Source organism: Sander vitreus, chromosome 4, assembly GCF_031162955.1.
Source record: "Sander vitreus isolate 19-12246 chromosome 4, sanVit1, whole genome shotgun sequence".
NCBI lineage: Eukaryota > Metazoa > Chordata > Actinopteri > Perciformes > Percidae > Sander > Sander vitreus.
The window spans coordinates 14,301,250-14,320,375 of record NC_135858.1 but is presented as its reverse complement, the minus strand read 5'-3'; the positions used below and the strand labels follow the sequence as shown (position 1 = coordinate 14,320,375).

General features: G+C 40.6%; 1 protein-coding gene across 1 annotated transcript; it reads right to left on the bottom strand.

Annotated features, from left to right (window-relative positions):
- Positions 1-3,663: 3,663 nt before the first annotated feature.
- Positions 3,664-13,530, bottom strand: LOC144516239 (sodium-dependent neutral amino acid transporter SLC6A17-like). The gene is made up of 11 exons (XM_078247443.1): positions 13,217-13,530; positions 11,034-11,191; positions 9,979-10,105; positions 8,132-8,313; positions 7,932-8,042; positions 7,607-7,848; positions 6,484-6,676; positions 6,174-6,366; positions 5,814-5,973; positions 5,495-5,657; positions 3,664-4,720 (listed from the first exon to the last, which is right to left on the bottom strand). The coding sequence occupies exons 1-11, from the start codon at positions 13,497-13,499 to the stop codon at positions 4,313-4,315; spliced, it is 2,220 nt and encodes a 739-aa protein (XP_078103569.1). The 5' UTR covers positions 13,500-13,530; the 3' UTR covers positions 3,664-4,312.
- Between the last annotated feature and the right edge of the window lie 5,596 nt (positions 13,531-19,126).

The following is a 19,126-nucleotide window of genomic DNA, read 5'->3' as shown; positions in this document are numbered from 1 at the left end:
TATCACATTCATTATTACTTTATGTTGCATTTTACTGCTAAAATAGTTACTTTTTAAGACATTGATATACTTAAAGACATGGGTAAAAATCTATCTTCATAATAGTTTGTTTACACAAGAATACATTACAGACTTGAACAACAGAGAGATCGCTACATGACAAACTCTCAGCAGCAACTAAGTGACTGGCTCACACAGACTAAAACAAGATAAAAACAAGTTTAGAGCCACACTAGTGGTCCTGCAAGACAGCGATGCTTTTTACACACAAATTGTTGAATGGATAAAAAATAAACAGACAAATCTACCACCAGAGGGGGAAAATCATTCTGAATTTGTAAGCTGTGTGATTGCATACAAAGTTAATGGAAAGACGTAAGCGTGTTATGTGCTCATGTCTTTGTGCACTAGTTTAACTTGAGAAAACATTTACAGTACAGTGACAGAAGGAATAAGGACACAGGTCTGCAGGTTAATAACAGAAGAACTGGGATTCCATTTAGTCAAGCTCTGAACTGGAACAAAAACACAGAACACAATGGCTGTTCTGTCAAATAAACGCAAAGTGCAAAAACACTCAACATTCAAATTTGTAATTGGTGAATATTAGCTTCATGTTCATTCTGAATGTGTTTCCTCCGGTTTTGTGCTCAACTTTTTAGTCTAAGCTGTGCCTCATCAGTCTCAGCTGTAGTTAGGCTCAGCTATGCTTTAGCCATGTTTATGTCATATCATTTAGAATGTAATAACGAGCGACAGGGTTGGGAAATAAACTTCTTGTCATCCTCCGAGTTTTAATTCCAAGTCTGAGATGTTGGGAATAGTGACAATATCGCCCCCTTGGGTTAGGGTTAAGTATCTAAAAGTAACAGGAATTAAAGGACCAGTGTGTAGGATTTAGTACCATCTACTGTAGCGGTGATGTGTCAGATTGCAACCAAATGAATACCCCTGGCCTCACCCCTCCCTTTGCAAGTGTGTAGTAGAACCTATGGTGGGCTTCAGTTAACGAAAAGCGAAAGATCCTTTTAGAGCCAGTTTTTGGTTCGTTTGTACTGTAGAAACCATAGACAGTAAAATAATGGACAAAACGACGCCGTAGACTTCCACAGAGACCAGTGAAGTCAATTAGAAGCACTTTTCCGGTGATGGCTGAGCGTTGCTGTGCCTCCTCCAACTGAGCTTGACGACGTAGATGTGACGTGAGCAACCTGTCTGAAAGTTGTAAGTCTTCTGGTAGCTGTGCCAAGAGAAATCTCAATCATTCCCAATCTTGCAGAGACAGAGAGCGTAGGTATATGTAAGGAGATAAAATATGCACAGGCTAATTATTGCTAACTAAAATGCTAGTTAACATTAGTAATTAAACTTAAACAGCTAATGTAAGTCGAAACTGCCTGCGAGCTTCTCCTTCCTATACAGTAATTTGTCTATTATGCGACAGAAAGTCGTGTGGTTATGACACAATCGTTAGCCTATTTTTACAAAAACGTCTGCTACAGAGCCATAACGTGAGATACGAGGTAATGGAGTCTTTTATACATTTTGTGTTTCTTTAGAAATAAACAATAGACAAATAAGTCTTTAAACGCTTCAGATGTAAAGTTGACAAAATGTATGGCAGTCAATGGAATGCTAGTGGCAGGTGATAGCTTGTTAGCCTCAGAAACTCCCCATTGGAGGTACGCTTTCCAGACGCTCGCTTACCCCCTTGGTAGAAACACGGCGGTGCAACATGGCAGGCTCCGTGGAAGAGGACCTGCTCCCTATGTAAATATGAAGGGCTCATTATAAGCTAACAAAAACACAAAGATTCTTAGTTTCAGGTGATTATGCACTAATGAAAAGAGTATTATTAATCTTAATTAACCTTGATCCCACACACTGCTCCTTTAAAAGGAGCTATACAGTATTTGTTTGTGTCTGATTTAACTTGTTAATGAACCGCTCCAAATACGTAACGCCGCAAAAGTAGCTAATTTAGGCTGTTTAAATGACTACAAGGCAATCAATGGGGTAACCAACACTCCCAAGTCAGTCAGAATAATGGGATCCTGTTCATCACATTCTGCCCAAATTGTGTGAATGCAGAATTTTAGCTGAAGGTTTGTTAGCATCTTAACATGCATGCTAGCAACTATTGGATTGCATGGTGATATTCCATACAACATTTCAAATTTTAGGTTAGTATGCTAATAATCTTGTCATGCTAAAGGTAGCATGATAAAATGCTAATGTTTTGCTTGTACTGTAAAGTGTGTGTTTTCATACATTAAGCAGGACAACCTGCTATAGCATGCTACCTTAGGATTCATGTCAAGTATAGCTGAGGCAGACTGAAATAATTTTGAGAGATATCCTGTCAGGCAGACCAGTAAAGCTAAAGTGGGTACAGGTGAGTGGGCACAGCCAGAAGAACACACAGCTCATCATGGACACAACACAGAACTAGCTGCCACCCATACAAGACTACTCTGCACATCACACATCACCTCTACCTCCAAGCAGCATTTTCACATTCCACAACAAGAATTAGCTACACAAACTACAAAATATATACCTCTTTAAATATACAATTTGAATAAGCATCACACAAGATGAAAATATACTGGTCACTTTTTAAAGATAACGCTTTGTTGTTCATCACACCTACATACACTGCAAATATACAGGGATATAAATATAGTCCATTTAATTAACACCATGGCTTAGAATATTGTGATAAAAAAATAAATAAGGTATCACCTTCCATGTAACAGGAATACAACTATTCACTACAACTATTCACTACAAAAATTAATCAGGTTCAGGGAAATATGTCCATCTTACTAACGTTACCCATTTAGACTGGTTTAACATGGAGTCAAAGATCTTCATCACAAATCATGAGGTTTATTATTCCACAAATATACAGAAACAGTGTGCACTTGAGCATATGTGCAAGATTAATACTCCATTACTTATCTATTTCTTAAGTTCCTCAAACTTTTGGTCCATTGCTGAATTTTCCATTTCATATTCATTATGTTTTTGGTCCATATTGAACATAGTTTGTGCTGCAATAGAAATTATTGCTTACTCATTGTGTGGGACATATTCAATGGCAGCAAGTATTTCAATTCCACTTGTGCATAAATCTTCAAAACTATACGTCAACAGTTAGGGTTATTAATTTAACTGTGCACAATAATTGTGTAAAATCTCTTTGTGCTTTTGTAGCATTATAGGAAGAAAGTTAAAAATGCATTAATGGGGAATGGGCATTTGTTTCAACTTCACATGAACAAGCTGTGCTTTCTGTCACTGAAGAATTTGAATGCTTTATGTTTCAGTCTCATGAGCTTAAAACAAGCTCTTTTTAGTTCACTTTCAACACAACTAAACATATTCTTTGTTTATACTTCAACATAAATACGTAAATTTCAAGTGCTTTGTTTGTGTAACAGATGATGAGAGTGTGGCTTTAGAACATAAATAATATCATATATCTATGTTACTATACTGCATACCACTGTTTACAGATACACAATACTGGCTACATTAAAAATACAGCAGGGAATGGAACATAGATGGATGTCTTTAGAGCAGCCTTAAGCATAGTTTACAATACACAGAGCTCTGTGAAAACAGATCTACACAATGAGAAGTGTTTTCTAGCTCAAACATAAAAACAATGGTGCTTGTGTAGACATACTGTATATGTACTTACTGAAACCACTGCATAAGAAAAACCTAGACTGAATGGCACACAGTACCACTACGGAGGACAGGCTTAAAACCTTAAAATAATAAATTCACATTCATCTTGGCTCTCTGTGCCAGTGAAAACCAGTTCAACCAGCAGGACCACACCGACTCCACTACATTCACTCTTTCAGATCCCCTGCTCTGTGCAGATGGGGATGTGCATTAACATTAAACTGTGTGTGTGGGAGGGGGGCTGTGTCTGCTGAGGATCCTTATACTAAGTCAAAGAAAAGAGAATCACAAAACTTCATCTTAAGCACAAATCCTGTGATGTTATATACAGAATAGATATAGACTTACAGTGTCACTGTCAGTCTCACCCTGATTTCAGTGTTTCATTTATTGTTAAGAGTGAATTTTGTCTTTTTTTCCCATCCTGCTGCAGGTGGTTCCTTGGTATTACTTTGGAAAGCGTGTGTTCAGATAAATTGGGCGGCTACATACAGTTTTTGGTGTTAGGCGGGCAGAGGTGGGGATTCTCGACGCTGCAGTGACCCTCGGTGGAGACTTTATGGCTGGAAGGTAAACTGTGCTACTGGGTGTCAGAGGGGTGTTTGGACAACAGTCAAGAGTCAGACTCTGGCGTGGCGGGCGTGGTCGGTGTAGTCGGTGTGGTGGGGCTGATGGCAGCGTTCTGGTAGCTCGTACCGTAGCAGCTGTTTGGAGACAGGGAGTTGGCATCCAGGGTTTTGGTCCCTCCTGGAGTCAGGTAGGCCCTGTGTGCTGGTGCTGATGAAGGCGCCTCGCCAGGCTTGGCGCCGAGGATGAACCTGGCCTCATCCTGCTCCTCCAGGTTGGACATGTCCTTCATCATGGTTTTACGGTAGGAGACAGACAGCTTGTTGGAGCCATCTGACATCAGGTTTAAGCGACGGGCGATAAAGACAACAGGGAGAGGAAGCATGGCCACGACAATGAGAGCGAAGCACATGGCCAGTGCCCAGGGGGGATAGCTCTGGAAGCGTTCCTGAGCCTGCAGACACAAACAGAGGGTTTAGTGATTATGTACAATAATGTCCCCGTTTTCAGGGCATAGTCCCTGTTTTTGGTAGCTTGTCCCCGGAAATGTCCTTGTTTCTAACTATATGTTAAAAAATAAACAGACTGCACAGTGAAATCTTATTTTCCGTGGCAAGAAAAACAGGGCAAGAGCCTACCTGTTGATGTTTCAATTCGTTTGTGCTTGTCTTTTTCACAACAGTTACCTAGTAACAGTAACTGGAAATGTCCCAGGTTTTGATTTCAGAAATCTGGTCACCTTACTCTAGGGGTGAAAATGTCAATCTAGTGGATGGTCGGCCCACCTCTTTGGTTCAGGCTGAAATATCTTAACAACTATTGGATGGATTGCCATGTCATTTATAACACACACACACACACACACACACACACACACACACAAGTTTGTGGCACTATCTTTGTGGGGACCCGTCATTGACATAATGCATTCCCTAGCCCCTTACCCTAACCTTAACCATCACAACTAAATGCCTAACCTTAACCCTTACCCTCACCCTAACCATAACCTAATTATATCTATAATTCTACAACCAAGTCTTAACCCTCAAACAGCCCTTTAAACTTGTGCGGCCCGGTTTTTGGACCCCACGAATATATTTAAACAAGCCCGCACGCACACACGCACACGCACGCACACACACACACACACACACACACACACACACACACACACACACACACACACACACACACACACACACACACACACACACACACAGTGACTGACCAGCTCTTCGACCCAGGCATTGTATCCTGGTGGGCTGATGGCCATCTCTATGACAGTGGCTGAGATGAGCACAATGAGACACAGAGGGGAGACGTACTTCCACAGGTAGAAATAGATTATACATGGTCGGAAACCCAACATGTCCTCCAGATCCTGCATGAACCTGATGGAGGAAAGAACAACAAAAACATTAATGATCATATCCCTTTGTACAATTTTACGCTTATTTAAATTTCCTTTGTTCCACTTTTATTTCTATGTTTCAAATTTGAGCGTGATGAATTGCAGACATGCACATAAATCCTACAGCCAGTTGTACCTTTTTGTGCCATAAATCCAAGCGACAGACAGATTCTCCAGGATGACCACTACTGTGAGAGGCAGTCCGGCAGAGTAATCATCAAACATGGTGACAAAGTAGTTCCCTGAGCGTTGAACGAACAACAGGCCACAGAAGAAGGCCACAATGCAGCAACACACTGAAACAAACCCAGAGAACAAAAAAAGGGTTAGAAAATATTAGATTTTAGTCTAATAGATGAGAATATGGAAAATAAATTCTGTTTTGCATTCTGTACACTCTGACTAATAATACAAAGCCTAATACGGTGCTGAGTAAGGGGTTTCAACTACTATATACTATACATTAGCATAAAGTGTCCTGTCAGTGGGGGGTTACCTGTGAAAAGCTCCTTCTGGACCTTGTAGGCGTCGAGGACAGGTGTGGTGATGCCGGTCATAGTGCCGATCATGCTGCCCAGACCGAGGTTGATGAGCATGAAGAAAAACATGACAGACCAGAACGGAGACCCTGGGAAATGGGTCATGGCTTCTGTGAAAGCGATGAAAGCCAGGCCAGTGCCCTGGACAGACTGCAGAGAGACGGTAAGAGGACTGAAATCAAGTAACAGACTGACTGAGGTGTGAAAAGAGTTGAATACAGAACATGCTATGGATTTGGCTTTATTGGGACTGTGCCAAAGACTCGCCTTGTTAAGCTCGTCCTCCAGGAGACAAGGCTCCAGACCCAGCTGGGCGAAGCCGCCCTCTTTAACCGCCTTGATGACCCCGTACATTTCAGTGTAGTCTGATGTGGTGAGATGGGAGAAGTTTACATGTGGAGGGATGAGATCGTGGCTCAGGACGTCAGAATTGAGGTATCCCAGGATCTTCTCTGCATTCCTACAGAGATACAAGAATCACAATCAACTTTATTGGTCAAGTATGTTGACATATCGTAGGAATTTAAGTCTGGTTCTGAGACCCTCTCAAGACAGTGCAGAGAACACATTTACAGGATGATACAGATACACACATACAGCTAAACAAAGATATTAAGCAAACTTAAACATGTATATATTATATACAGGCTGGACCCCATTCTATCTATTTAAAGGTTAGATTGTTATGTACTGTATATACAGGTAGTGGAATAAATACTGTATGAATAATAAGTTACACTACTTACAAAGGTGGTTTTATGTGCATATATTGAGAGTGTATGTACAGTAGCCTATATGCAGTCTGCTTTTACTTGAGTATGACAATGACAAGGTATGTTAAATTGCACAATGTTTATATTACACTGTACTATATGTTTGTACATAAAGATATTTTAAAGACGATTTCATACATTTTCATTAACCTAATTTCTTTACTTTCATGATGTTTTTTTAATTTCTTGTATGTAGTGAAAATTTTTGGTTTATCTACGCAACAAACAAATGGGTGAGATGGTCAAGCTCGTTTAAATGTTCTTGTCTTAAACATTGTTTACATACAGAATGGTGCTTAAAGGGATACTTTGCTGATTTATAATCCAGCTCTGTGTCATCTTTGTGTGGGCAGTGTGTTTAGATGAACGGTGTTTGGCTACCCTCTGTGGCACCAGTGCACGAAAAAGTGGAGCAGCGGAGGTCTGCCGAGATCCGCCCGATGAGTCATGCCAGTCTTACGTGATGCATTTCACATCATCTGGATGAGCAGGGAGCTTCGTGGACTAGCACCACAGAAGGAAGCTAAACACACTGCCCACACTGCCATGACACAGAGCTGGATTTAAATCAGCAACAAAACTTTTTTAGTAAATAGCGTCTGCAGGTGTGAACTTACTCTACGACACACTTTTCATTCATGATGTTGGCCTTGAAGCCCAACACGGCGAACACCACCAGCGTGGCCAGAATGGAAGTGAGGAAGTTGATGAGAGAGACGAGCACGGCATCAAAATGACAGTTATTATCGATCTTATTGTAACTAGAGAAGGCTATGACTCCTCCAAACCCCAGACCCAGGGCAAAGAAGACCTGGGTGGCTGCCTCCCTCCACACTTGGGGCTCCAGCATCTTCTCCAACTGTGAGATGGAGAGATAAAGTCAGACTTCTGCGCATTTTCCAACATGACTGATAAAAAATACTGGGAGGAAGAAAGTCTCACCTTGGGAGTGAACATGTGAGCAATGCCATCCACTGATCCCTTCAGCATTAACCCTCTGACCAGGAAACAGAACAGCACCACATATGGGAAAAGAGAGCTGAAGTACATCACCTGTAAAAGTGGAAAAGGGAAAACATATATTCAGGAAAGAGAAACCGGTGGTCTTCTTTATATTTTTCTTTCATCAAGCCATCCACTACCTTCCCAGAGGAGGCAATCCCTCTGATGACGGCGAGGCAGACGATGATCCAAGCCACCAGCAGAGACAGGGTCATTTTAATGTTAAGGCCGCCGCTCTCTGCGATTGTGCTGGTGATGTTCAGCGTCTGACGGTACCAGAAGTAGGTCGTGGCTGAGCTTTTGTCACACTCCGGCTCCACAACTGTATTGTGCAGACAGAAGGAGATGGAGCTTTAGGTTAGGTGATAATGAAGGAAGAGAAATGGGTGTGAAGATGCAGTAGGGAGGTGTGGATGTCGCAGAGAGTGCAGAAGGAGAAATATAATGAGTGTTTGCTCATGGTCAATATCTCAATTCTTGGCTGGTTTACACCTCTCACACGTAAAGGGAGCCAATCAAGTTCATCTGTGTGCTTTGTATGCAAAGCATGAACCTCCAATTCACAACAACTGATACAGTTCACACAGTGTTCTCATGTATATATATACACACACACACAAATATATATATATATATATACACACACACATATATATATATACATATATATATATATATATATATATATATACACAGTATATAGATAGGCTACTCTGTTTGAGTTTAGAGTCAGCAGTGTTGGGATTCTCCACGTAATATTGCAGGATGGTGCAGATTCATGCGGATTCACAAACACAGACACAAACACATACAGGTGCAGGGAAAGCTCTTTATAGATGTATGACAATCTAAATCTCATGAAATCAAGATGGCCTCTGCTAAATTAAGGTTCCATCATGATGCTTTGTCTGTCCCACTGGATACAGAATGTATGAGAAGCACACAGACAGCGAAATGTTTTATACTCGGCTGCTGTTCTTCAGTCTGAATCTCTGCTCCCCGTCTTCCTGTCAGCAGCCTCAACCTTGCTGAGTCATATGTCATGCTGAGTGTTTCTCGGCTGCCTCTTATCAAATGAACGCCATAGTGTTTTAATCTGTCCGTGAAGTTGCGACAGAAAGTTGTAAGGAAGTTAACACAATCTGTCTGATCTGATTGTTACTAGGTGTGTCAACATGCTGAGGCTGCAAATGTAATCCTAAAGTTTGTAACATGTCTGCATTTAGCTTGTGCTAAAATGTGTGCCAACTCTATCCACTTTCAAATCTAAATTACAGTAAAAATTCATGTTTTTCTGTGCCTTTGATTGATTCATTCCTCTACTGCACTTGTATTTCCTTTACTAAATCTGTGGCAACTTGTTTCTGACATTGTCTTTCTTGTCTATGATTTCTAGCTAAGCAAGCAGCATGGCTCTATGAATGGAAATGTAAATCGGTCTTCTACCACTTTGGTCCAGACTGAAATATCTCAACAAGCATTGGATGGATTGCCATTCAATTTTGTGAAGACATTCATGTTTTTGAGAGGATGAACCCTACTGACTTTGGTGATCCCCTGACTTTTCCATTTAGTACCACCATAAGGTTGACATTTAGTTTTTTTTTGTGAAATATTTCCTACAAAACTAATGATATTCCCATCAACCTCAGCTGCACTTTGTGTTTAGTGCTAATTAGCAAATGTTAGCATTGTCTTTGTGAGCATGTTAGCATTCTGAGATTAGCATTTAGCTCAAAGCACTGCTGTGTCTAAGTATAGCCTCAGAGCCACTAGCAGGGCTGTAGAATGTTTTGCTATTTGTGTTTTTTAATTTATTTCATTTTAATCAATGTCAAAATCTATTTTTCTCTTTATTGTGTTTTTAAATGTTGCTGAAACACATTCATTTGCTTTATGCAAACCACCTTACAGTACATCATCTCTGTGTTTAACATGTGCTACACATATACCTTCCCGTGTCTGTTTAGTATGTAATGTCACTCACTGGCAAGTGTCCCATTCCTTCTGATTGGACACTCGCTCCATGGAAGAGGATACTGGAAGGACTGGAAGAAATAGAAGATGCTCCAGCCGATGATCACATTATAGTAGAGACCCACAAAGCCACACACCTGGATAGATAGATAGATAGATACATAGGTAGACAGGTAGATAGGTCGATAGATGGATGCATAGATAGATAGTTACAAATACATTATAGTAACAGAAATGATCAATATAAGCTGTCACATTCCATACCTCCACTAAATTGTATAATAAGATCTGTACAGCGTAAGAAAAGCATGCAAATGAGGCAGCGTGCTTTGTGCTTGTCCCATGTTGCTGTCAGTCTTCTGAGCAGTCTTGCCAGCCAGGACATTCACAAGCTAAATAAGGTTGAGGAAAGCATGAATAATTAAAGCGCTCTCTATTCAGCACTGATCTTCTACGAGATATTTATAGCTACTTCTGCGCCAGCCGTGCAACTCTAAAGAAAGGCTACCTTTCCCTTTCAAGCATGTCAATACCTCCTATAAACCGAAGAGAGCCTGAGGCAGTGTGATGGCTGTTGTGGTGAGTCCAGATGTTCCTGTGACTTTATCCTGCTTATTACCATATCAGTTTCATGGTTGTTACATGCTATAAACATGCAAGGCACACAAAACTATACTTCATTTGAATTAATTGGGGATCAAATTATTATTTGTCTCTTAGATAGATAGATAGATAGATAGATAGTTGGTTTGCTCATGCAGACAAAAGGCATAGTATGATAATGTTTTTTATCCTTATTATACTTGTGCCCATACAGTATAGCAGATGTGCTTCTGTTTTAACCACAGGCTTTGGCAGCTGTTCCCCTATTACAACCTCCCTGATTCTTATCAGAGAAGCCACACCTTTTCTCTCTACTTCGCTGCTGTCAAACTGCTTTTCCGAGGCGACATAAAGCCTTTACAGCACACTAAAGAAAGTGTTGTCAAGTTTGTGTTTTAGGCTTATAGCTATAGAGCTGATAGATGATTCTGAAAATAAAAATATGTGCTTTCCCCCCCTTACCATCAGGCTGGACATTCCTATGCCGCCCAGACTGGGACAGACGTAGTTCCAGACCCCGATGCTCCCACGTCGGATCTTCTGACCCACAGCCAGCTCCAAGAAGAAGAGCGGGATGCCGATGAGGAGGAGGAGGATGAAGTAGGGAACCAAATAGGCACCTGAAAAACGGGGAACAGAGCTTATACTGCACATTCTATGAAGCATTTCAAGGCAAGTGTGTCAATTCGTACAGTTACAAAAATGGAGACATATATATATATATATATATATCTCAGACAGAGTAATAGCTGTAGAAAAACAACAGTGTCTTTAATTTTGTCTTTTGTTGTTGTATTTGTCTGACAATTGGCAGTATTTTCCTAAAGAATAATAAAGGAAACAAACTAATTCACTAACAAAAATGTAGTTGTTGCGGTAGGAAGAGTGGACTATTTACGATTTAATCTTTTACTTTAAATAAAGTAAAATTGACATTACCATATTGCTGCATATGTTCAGCTTTAGCTGAGAAGAGCACTTTCCTTGTTTATTTGTAAATTACAGTAAATCAGATGTTTTGAGGCAGTGGTGCTGTTGTATTAGACTGTTAGACTTTTAATATTGTCTACCTCATTTACATGCAGAGGACCGAACAGTTCTAATACTTTTGGTCCTCTGCATGTAAATGACCACAGAAATTAATCACCTTTCTGAAACAGTGGTATGTTGTATTATAAGGAATGGGCCACATTACACAGGCTTTTTTTTAAATAAAAAAAATCTGGTTATTCTATGAATGATTTGTAGTAAATGGATTAAAACATGCAAATATACTGGTATGTTTGTTGTATCTGACAATTTACAACTTTGACTTATGTTTAATTACGCACCACATGTTCCTTTAACAATGTGAGTATAAACATAACTGTTTTAAAAGCAGAAACATTTGTACAGAAGTTCAACAACTTTGCAGTAGTTTAACTTGCGAAATGTGATTCAGTGAGATGTATGTACCCAACCCAACAATTAGCTCCTCTCAAACGTAAGGTCCTTGACTTTACCGATGAATATTCTTTGAATTTCATTTTCATTTTGATGAAAGTCTAAAGTTGGCACTTTGCAGCTTAATCCATAGAGACATAATCAGGATGCGAGAGAATTAATACATCAAAAGTAGGAATTACATACAGTGGCACACACATTTGATAGTGGGTGGAGTAATGCGGCAGAGAGAAAAGAGAGGGGGCCAAGGGCTAAATCAAAAGAGTGGAAATAGAGAGAATAGTGAGGTAAAATTTAGTGAGAAGTTTGGGGCCTTTGCCAGGATTTCCAAATCCATCCTATCACCAGCATAAAAATGTGACAACGGAGGTGAAAACAATAGAGGATGTCATGAAAGACATGACGAGGAAAGAAATAACATAACACACGGCGATATTTCCACAGAAACTACACAGACATTTCTGTAATTGGCTGCCAGACAGACACTTATGGAGTGAAAAATGGCCGTTCGTTAGGTCACATAATTGTCTGGGAGGCTACTGTATCTATAAGCAATAAATCCTGCCTATATATGCAGTTATTCAGACACAGGCAGTAATGCAGCAAACACAACAACACAAAAGACTTGGATCAATGTGAGCAGTAACATGTCTATCAATCCATGATGACACAATGTTTTCCTACCTAAACTCAGGTTTCCACAGTGTATGCCTCCGATTACAAGCACAAGAATAAATCCTCATCACTGTTACATTTTTTACCAGAGTATCAGTTGAGCCTGACCTGCCCTGTCGACAGTAGTAATCAATAGTGAAGCTATATTTAGACTTGGCGTTTTCCAACACAATACAGCTGCTCTATTGGCATTTCTGTCCTGAAAGGAAGAGCCACTATCGCTGCGTCCGGAGCTTAGTGCCACCCAAGACGTATGTGTGGTGTAGCCAGACCTTATTCCACAGCGCTGTGGAGATAGGTCTGGCAATGTGAGACTATATTGTCTTTTTTGTCACTATCACAAAGAGTCATGGTAACATCCTTCCACTGTGGGCTTTAAGTCCAAATAAAGTTACCGATTTTAAAAACCTTTAAAAAAAATAAAAAGGAAATGTAGTAAATGTCTACTTTGACAGTAAATGTGATCAGTCACTTGGTTGACTGTGCCTTGTGCAACACTGCAGCTTGGACTAATGCAAGTGACTCACCTCCTCCATTTTTCTGGCACAGGTAAGGGAAGCGCCACACGTTCCCCAGGCCTACAGAGAAGCCCACCTGGGCCAATATGTACTGTAGTTTGCTGTTCCAGGCGGGGCGTCCATCGTCTTCGGGCACCTCTATCTGCGGGACCTTTTTCCTGGTGGCCCCTACGACGTTCAGGGAGCTGCTCTTGTAGTCCAGCGGCTCCTCGTGTGCGAGCAGGTCAGCCACCGACTCTGTGACGTGCTCATTGCTCTGCTCACGCTGTGTCACCTTGCTGTTCTTAGGCATCAGGGAGGCTGAGGGGGGGGAAGGGGGTGGGGGTGGAGAGAGAAAGAGACAGCGAGACAGAGCCTGATGGGAACAGAACGAGGTGATACAGGCGGAGAGTGGAGAAGAGGTGGACGGATGTAGCTATAGGAGAGATGCTGAGGAGTGACAGCTAGATTTCAGGTCTGGGCCTCAGTCCTGCATCAGAAAAAAAAACAGAAAGGCCAAATAGAAAATTGTGTTTCAAGGACATCATCAAAAATGGAAATGTAATAATTTTCTATTATTGGACAAAAATCCCATAAATAGTCTCCATTTTAAATAAAAGAATTGCCCTTTTCAAGGCTTATTTAATGTACAGTAATTCTAAGCTTCCTTTTCCTGGCTGTGATCCTTAAATAACACTTCACACAGTTGCTGACACAATTATTCCTCCATTTAGCGCTCGGTTAGGCTCGTAATTAGACACATGGATTGTAAGACATAGTTATGACTCTCCAGAGCCATGAGGGATGTCAACATAAAGATAGGAGACCATTCATCACACCTGTGTGTTAACTTAACCCGATTATTTCAACAAAAACTCAACAGGGAATTAAACAGACCACAGCTCTTTGTCTCTCATACAATGTTTCTGAATCCAAAAAAATTCCCAATCCTGCAAATTGTTCTGCAAAGATTAACTTTAGTGAAGCTTTTTTCCCCTGTAAATCCCCTAATCCTCTGAAGCCTTGCTGCAACATCCTGCCTCACCCCTCTTTCAGATAGTGGTTGGTTCGCCCTAAACGTAATGGAGGAAGTGAACATGATGCTTTGGATGAAGTCCCGTCATGTGTTCTCTTGATCCACATCATGAGCCCCCTGTGCAGGCTCATTACTTATTGAGTGGGTCGTTTCTCTACTATAAAAATCTGCCGTCCACTGACATGCAAAACTGCAAAGCTTAGGTTATTTGAACACTGTTTCACATGCAGAGGAAAAGATAAATAAAACAAACAACAGACTATGAATAGAGACTATCTCACAATTTTTTATTCTCTGTGTTGGGAGTGGCTGATCAAATCACCAAAGTCCTGTCAAAGCAGAAAGAAAATGTATGACAAAAGGAACCAGTAGAGAACTGGGGCTGAATGAAGATGCTGCAGATGCTGAGTGTGATGCAACAGCAAGGATGCGCACGAGCCTTCATCGTCACACTCACTGCTTACATCAGCCTAAACAAACTCTGTAACTACCAGCAGATTCCCCACAAAAAACATAAACTCCACGCAGTCTCATAGCTCCTGTCAGTGAAACACACAAGAAACTTGCTTTCCTTGTTTCTGTATTTTTCATCCCACAGCAGATTTCCTCCTCTGTGCATGTCAAGATGAGCCTGTGATGCAATAATCCACGGCCATTTCACAAGTGTTCATAATCCTGTGTGCATTAACTGTAAAGCCCCCAGTGCTGCCTTTCTGTCTTGCCATTCAATCCCATCCTACAGTATACAAGACACGTAATATCAATCAGCGGCTGCATCATCCAGCCAGCGCTGAGAAATGAAAACACCCAATGAATAATCCTGCTGGAAAAAACCCCCACTGATGCTAAGAGTCTTTGGGTGTGCTTGCAATGTTTTCTCTCTCCTGTGTCGATCATGGTTTTGTCTTTCGAAATTCTACATTTTCAGTACTGAGATAAAAACTGAAGAATTGTATTACCTATGATTTTATAACCTGCACGAATATCTGCCTGGTTTTTGTTGCCTATTCAGAGATTCTGCATAACTTCTTCATAACAAGGTAAAGCATGCACATATTTAGGGTATTTCTTCAACACAGAGTCATTTTCTGTACAACTATGTTGTTTTATTTAGAAAATAATGTCTGCCTTAATGTACAGGACAGCGGTTTGTCATGCAGTCTTCTGTTGTGACTCCATGTTCTTAGACATACCAAACTGGAGTGAAACTAACATTTATTTTCATTGTTGATTAATCTGCAGATTATATATTCGATTCATATATAAAACGTCATAAAAAAGTACACTAACAAACAATATTTGTCACAAATAAGCCTAAAGCCAAAGTTGATGTCTTCACATTGTTTTGTCCAACCTACAGGCCAAAACCCAAAGATATCCTGTCACATCAACACATTCTCACTCCCATCTCGTAAAATACGGACGGTTGGTCAGGTGCCTTTGTCGTTATTATTGACGCTAAAAGTCTCCTTTAGCGTCATATAACGCGCTTTAACTAAACGCGCTTGGTCGGGACTATTGGCGTCCCTTTTGACGTAGTTAGGTTAAGGAAAAGCTTGTGGATTGGCTTCCGTTTCCGTGACTCGCGGGAAGAACGGGCCCGTTAAAGAAGAAAGCGCCCTCCGTGACACGCGGAAATAAACATAACATAAAGACACACGCGGGACACAAACCCCGGTCTCCTGGGTGAAAGTCCTGTGTTTGACACAACCACCACCCCGACCAACCTCCCTACGCGGAATTTCCCCCTTACATACTACGCTACTCGCTAAACCCCATGTAGATGCTGCTCTCCCTGGTACGTTCTACAAACACGCTGAAGGACGCTTTTTTTGTCGCTTCAGACGCTGACAGCCACTGACAGCCACTGTCCAAACGTCCGTATTTTACGAGTTTGGAGTGAGAACGGGTTGGTCACATGTATGACAAAGAAAAGCAGCAATGGAATAATGAATAATATGGAGCCCCTAAAGGAACATGGGGGATTTTCTTTCTTCTGGTGCACACAAGAAAGTTTTTTGTGCGCACAAAAAATCACGAGTAACCAATCTGAGTACCAGTCAGAATGGCTGCCGAGGAGGAGGTATTCATCTTCCTGAAAACACAACAAATGTACCTGATAGTGTCATCAACAAACTTAAAGATCATAAGGTAACTGTTAAGCTGTGAATGGGAAATAACTTTAGCCACATAACGTTAGCAGTACCTCGTTAGCATCATTTTGCTAGACCTTGATTGGTTTCCTGTGAGCACGACATACTTTCGCATGCTCACTAGAAAGTTTCTTGTGCGCACCAGAAAATATCTCCTGCTCACGAGAAAGTTTATCCTGCGTGCCAAAAGATAAATAAAATTCCCTATGTCCCTTTAGGGCCTCCGTAACTTGATTATTGCCACCCAAGCTTGTTTTTGTAAATAAATCCCTGTTAAGAAATCACACTGGTAACTTTCCACCAAGTAACTGACTGACCACTAACTGTGAACACACTACTGTTTTCACTGTCAGACAAGTTACATTCAAATAGATAGTAATGAGATTTACTCTACTTCTTCTAAAACAATATAAATAATGGGATGTAAACAGCAGATTCAGCAGGTATCAGCTTCAGTAGACTAATCAGTCCTGTTTAAATGTCAAACACTTTCACAACGTTTGCCTTGATTACCAGCCTTTTTTACAAGTCTGACCCACAGTTAGTGGTAAACTAAATCTCTGAAGCCTTTAACAACCAACTTATTTAATACTTTACAGACCATTAGATCTCAGAACGTTAAGAAACGAATGACCTGGACCTAGTGTAAATCTAAAGACATTGATTTGAACAGAGCAACTGCAGGTGTAAACCTCGTGGATGCCCTTACTAAGCAACAGCACAGCACAGATCACTCATTGTTAACACCAGGTGACCCATCTGGTGCTGATGCTGATAGCCCAGTGTTTTCATCTCTGATTTTCCTGCCTTTTAAAAAAAACTTTTAAACATGCACAATCAAGGTCAAAGAAGATTATTCTCTGACCTCTGCTATGTGTAAACTAGAGCACATTTCAGTGACGATGCAAATTGCACACGGACTACACACGATTTAAAACAAGCTGCATTTAAGCCATAAAACAAAGCGATTAAAACTATTTTCCAGCTGTCTGTGAACTTTCTTTTTTTGTTTGTTTTTAAAGCCAGGTGATAACACCTAAGAAGAAGATGCACAGTGAGGGGATGTTAGGAAAAAAAATAGCGTTCTCACCGTGAGTCTTTAGCAGAGGTCAACAATATCCAGGGTTTATGATGAAGAGATATATGTAGAGATGCATGAATACATCCGCCAACCAGCAGTTGTGTGTCGGTATGGTACTGACTGACGCTCGCAGGACTACTGGAGGACGGAGGATCACATGCTGCTCTGCCTACAATTAACATGCAGGGTGGAGAGTCCCGGGCGCACCGTGACGCACAAAGTGCTGCTCATTATCAACAATGACGAATGATCACCTGCCGCTCACTTTTTGTTTGAGACTTCCGCACATATCGTAGCATCTGTGCACGGGAAGGTGGGATGCTGAGAGGAAAAAAACGGGATTTGTCAAGGTTATCCACTCCTACCTGAGGAAGTGATGATATGACGCAGCTTTCGTCATTTCAATTGATAAAACATTTAAGCCTGGCCTGTCAGGATGGAGACCCCCCCCCCCCCTCCCCGCACACACAAAAAAAACACACATATGCTTTTCTAAAGGTAACAAAAATAGTGTTGAGGTTTTGTTGGCAACGCCCCAAAAACAGCTAAAACAGTGAGGCTGTTGGTTTTAACTGTGAAACACACGATCAAGCTTTTTTCTACTGCTCAACAATTAATAAGCATTAATATATGAACAATACATTAATAATACAGTTAAAGGGAGAAAAGAAGGACATTTTGAACTTGAAGAAGAGCAATTGTGTTATTACCTTCTACCAGTAATGTAAGACTACACTTTAGGGTAAATCTTATACTTAAGTAGTGCTCATGATGATTTATTGCATGCATTAATGACTTTAATGTTGTACATGTAGTGGGCCAAGATGGAGCTAATTTTAGCTGCTTTATTTGGATAGTTCAATCTATGATTGCATCAAATTTCATAAACTGATCATAAAGTATGTGTTGAATGTATCTAAAAAAGAAACTACAGCTGTCAACTAAATATAGTGGAGTAGTAGTGCAAAGTAGAATATGAAAATACTCAAGTAAAGTACAAGTACTTTAAAATTGTACTGAAGTACATTAATTGAGTAAATGTACATATTTACTTTTAACCATTGCCTTCTACTTACTGTTAACACAATAACACTTTGGACTTGCACTGGGTGGTCATTTCTCTATTAAACATTGGACATGCGACACGACTGCAGCAGATACAGTCACCCAGGGGACCATAAATCATGCACCACCTGCCAGAATATTCTTTAACACCACCGAGATATATTATCGAGTGGCTATTTGTTATTCTGTCCTGACTGTATGGATTTATTTCATCCTCCGTTCTGCCTCCTTGGGCGTCTTAATCAGATACCCTTACTTGCCTCTTGATTTTTCTATTCATCTGCATCATTATCAAACACATGTATCATTATGCAGTTTGGTCTAAGTGATGATACAGAACATAGGGGAGTAAACATGGAATAAGTGGCTTTAAATTTTGTGAGGACAAAATCCTGTTTAACAAGCATTAATACAGTTTGAACAGTCCCTTAAATTAGACATGACCTCTACAGTACATTTGACTCACAGCTTATGTCTACTCTCTTTATTAGTGAAGCCTTGCAGTAGGATGTTGTTGTAGCATCTAAGACAAGCTCAGGTTATGATCTGTGTTTAGTATTTCTATAGCGGGTCTTTGCTTGTGACGCTTTTGATGCACCTTCTTC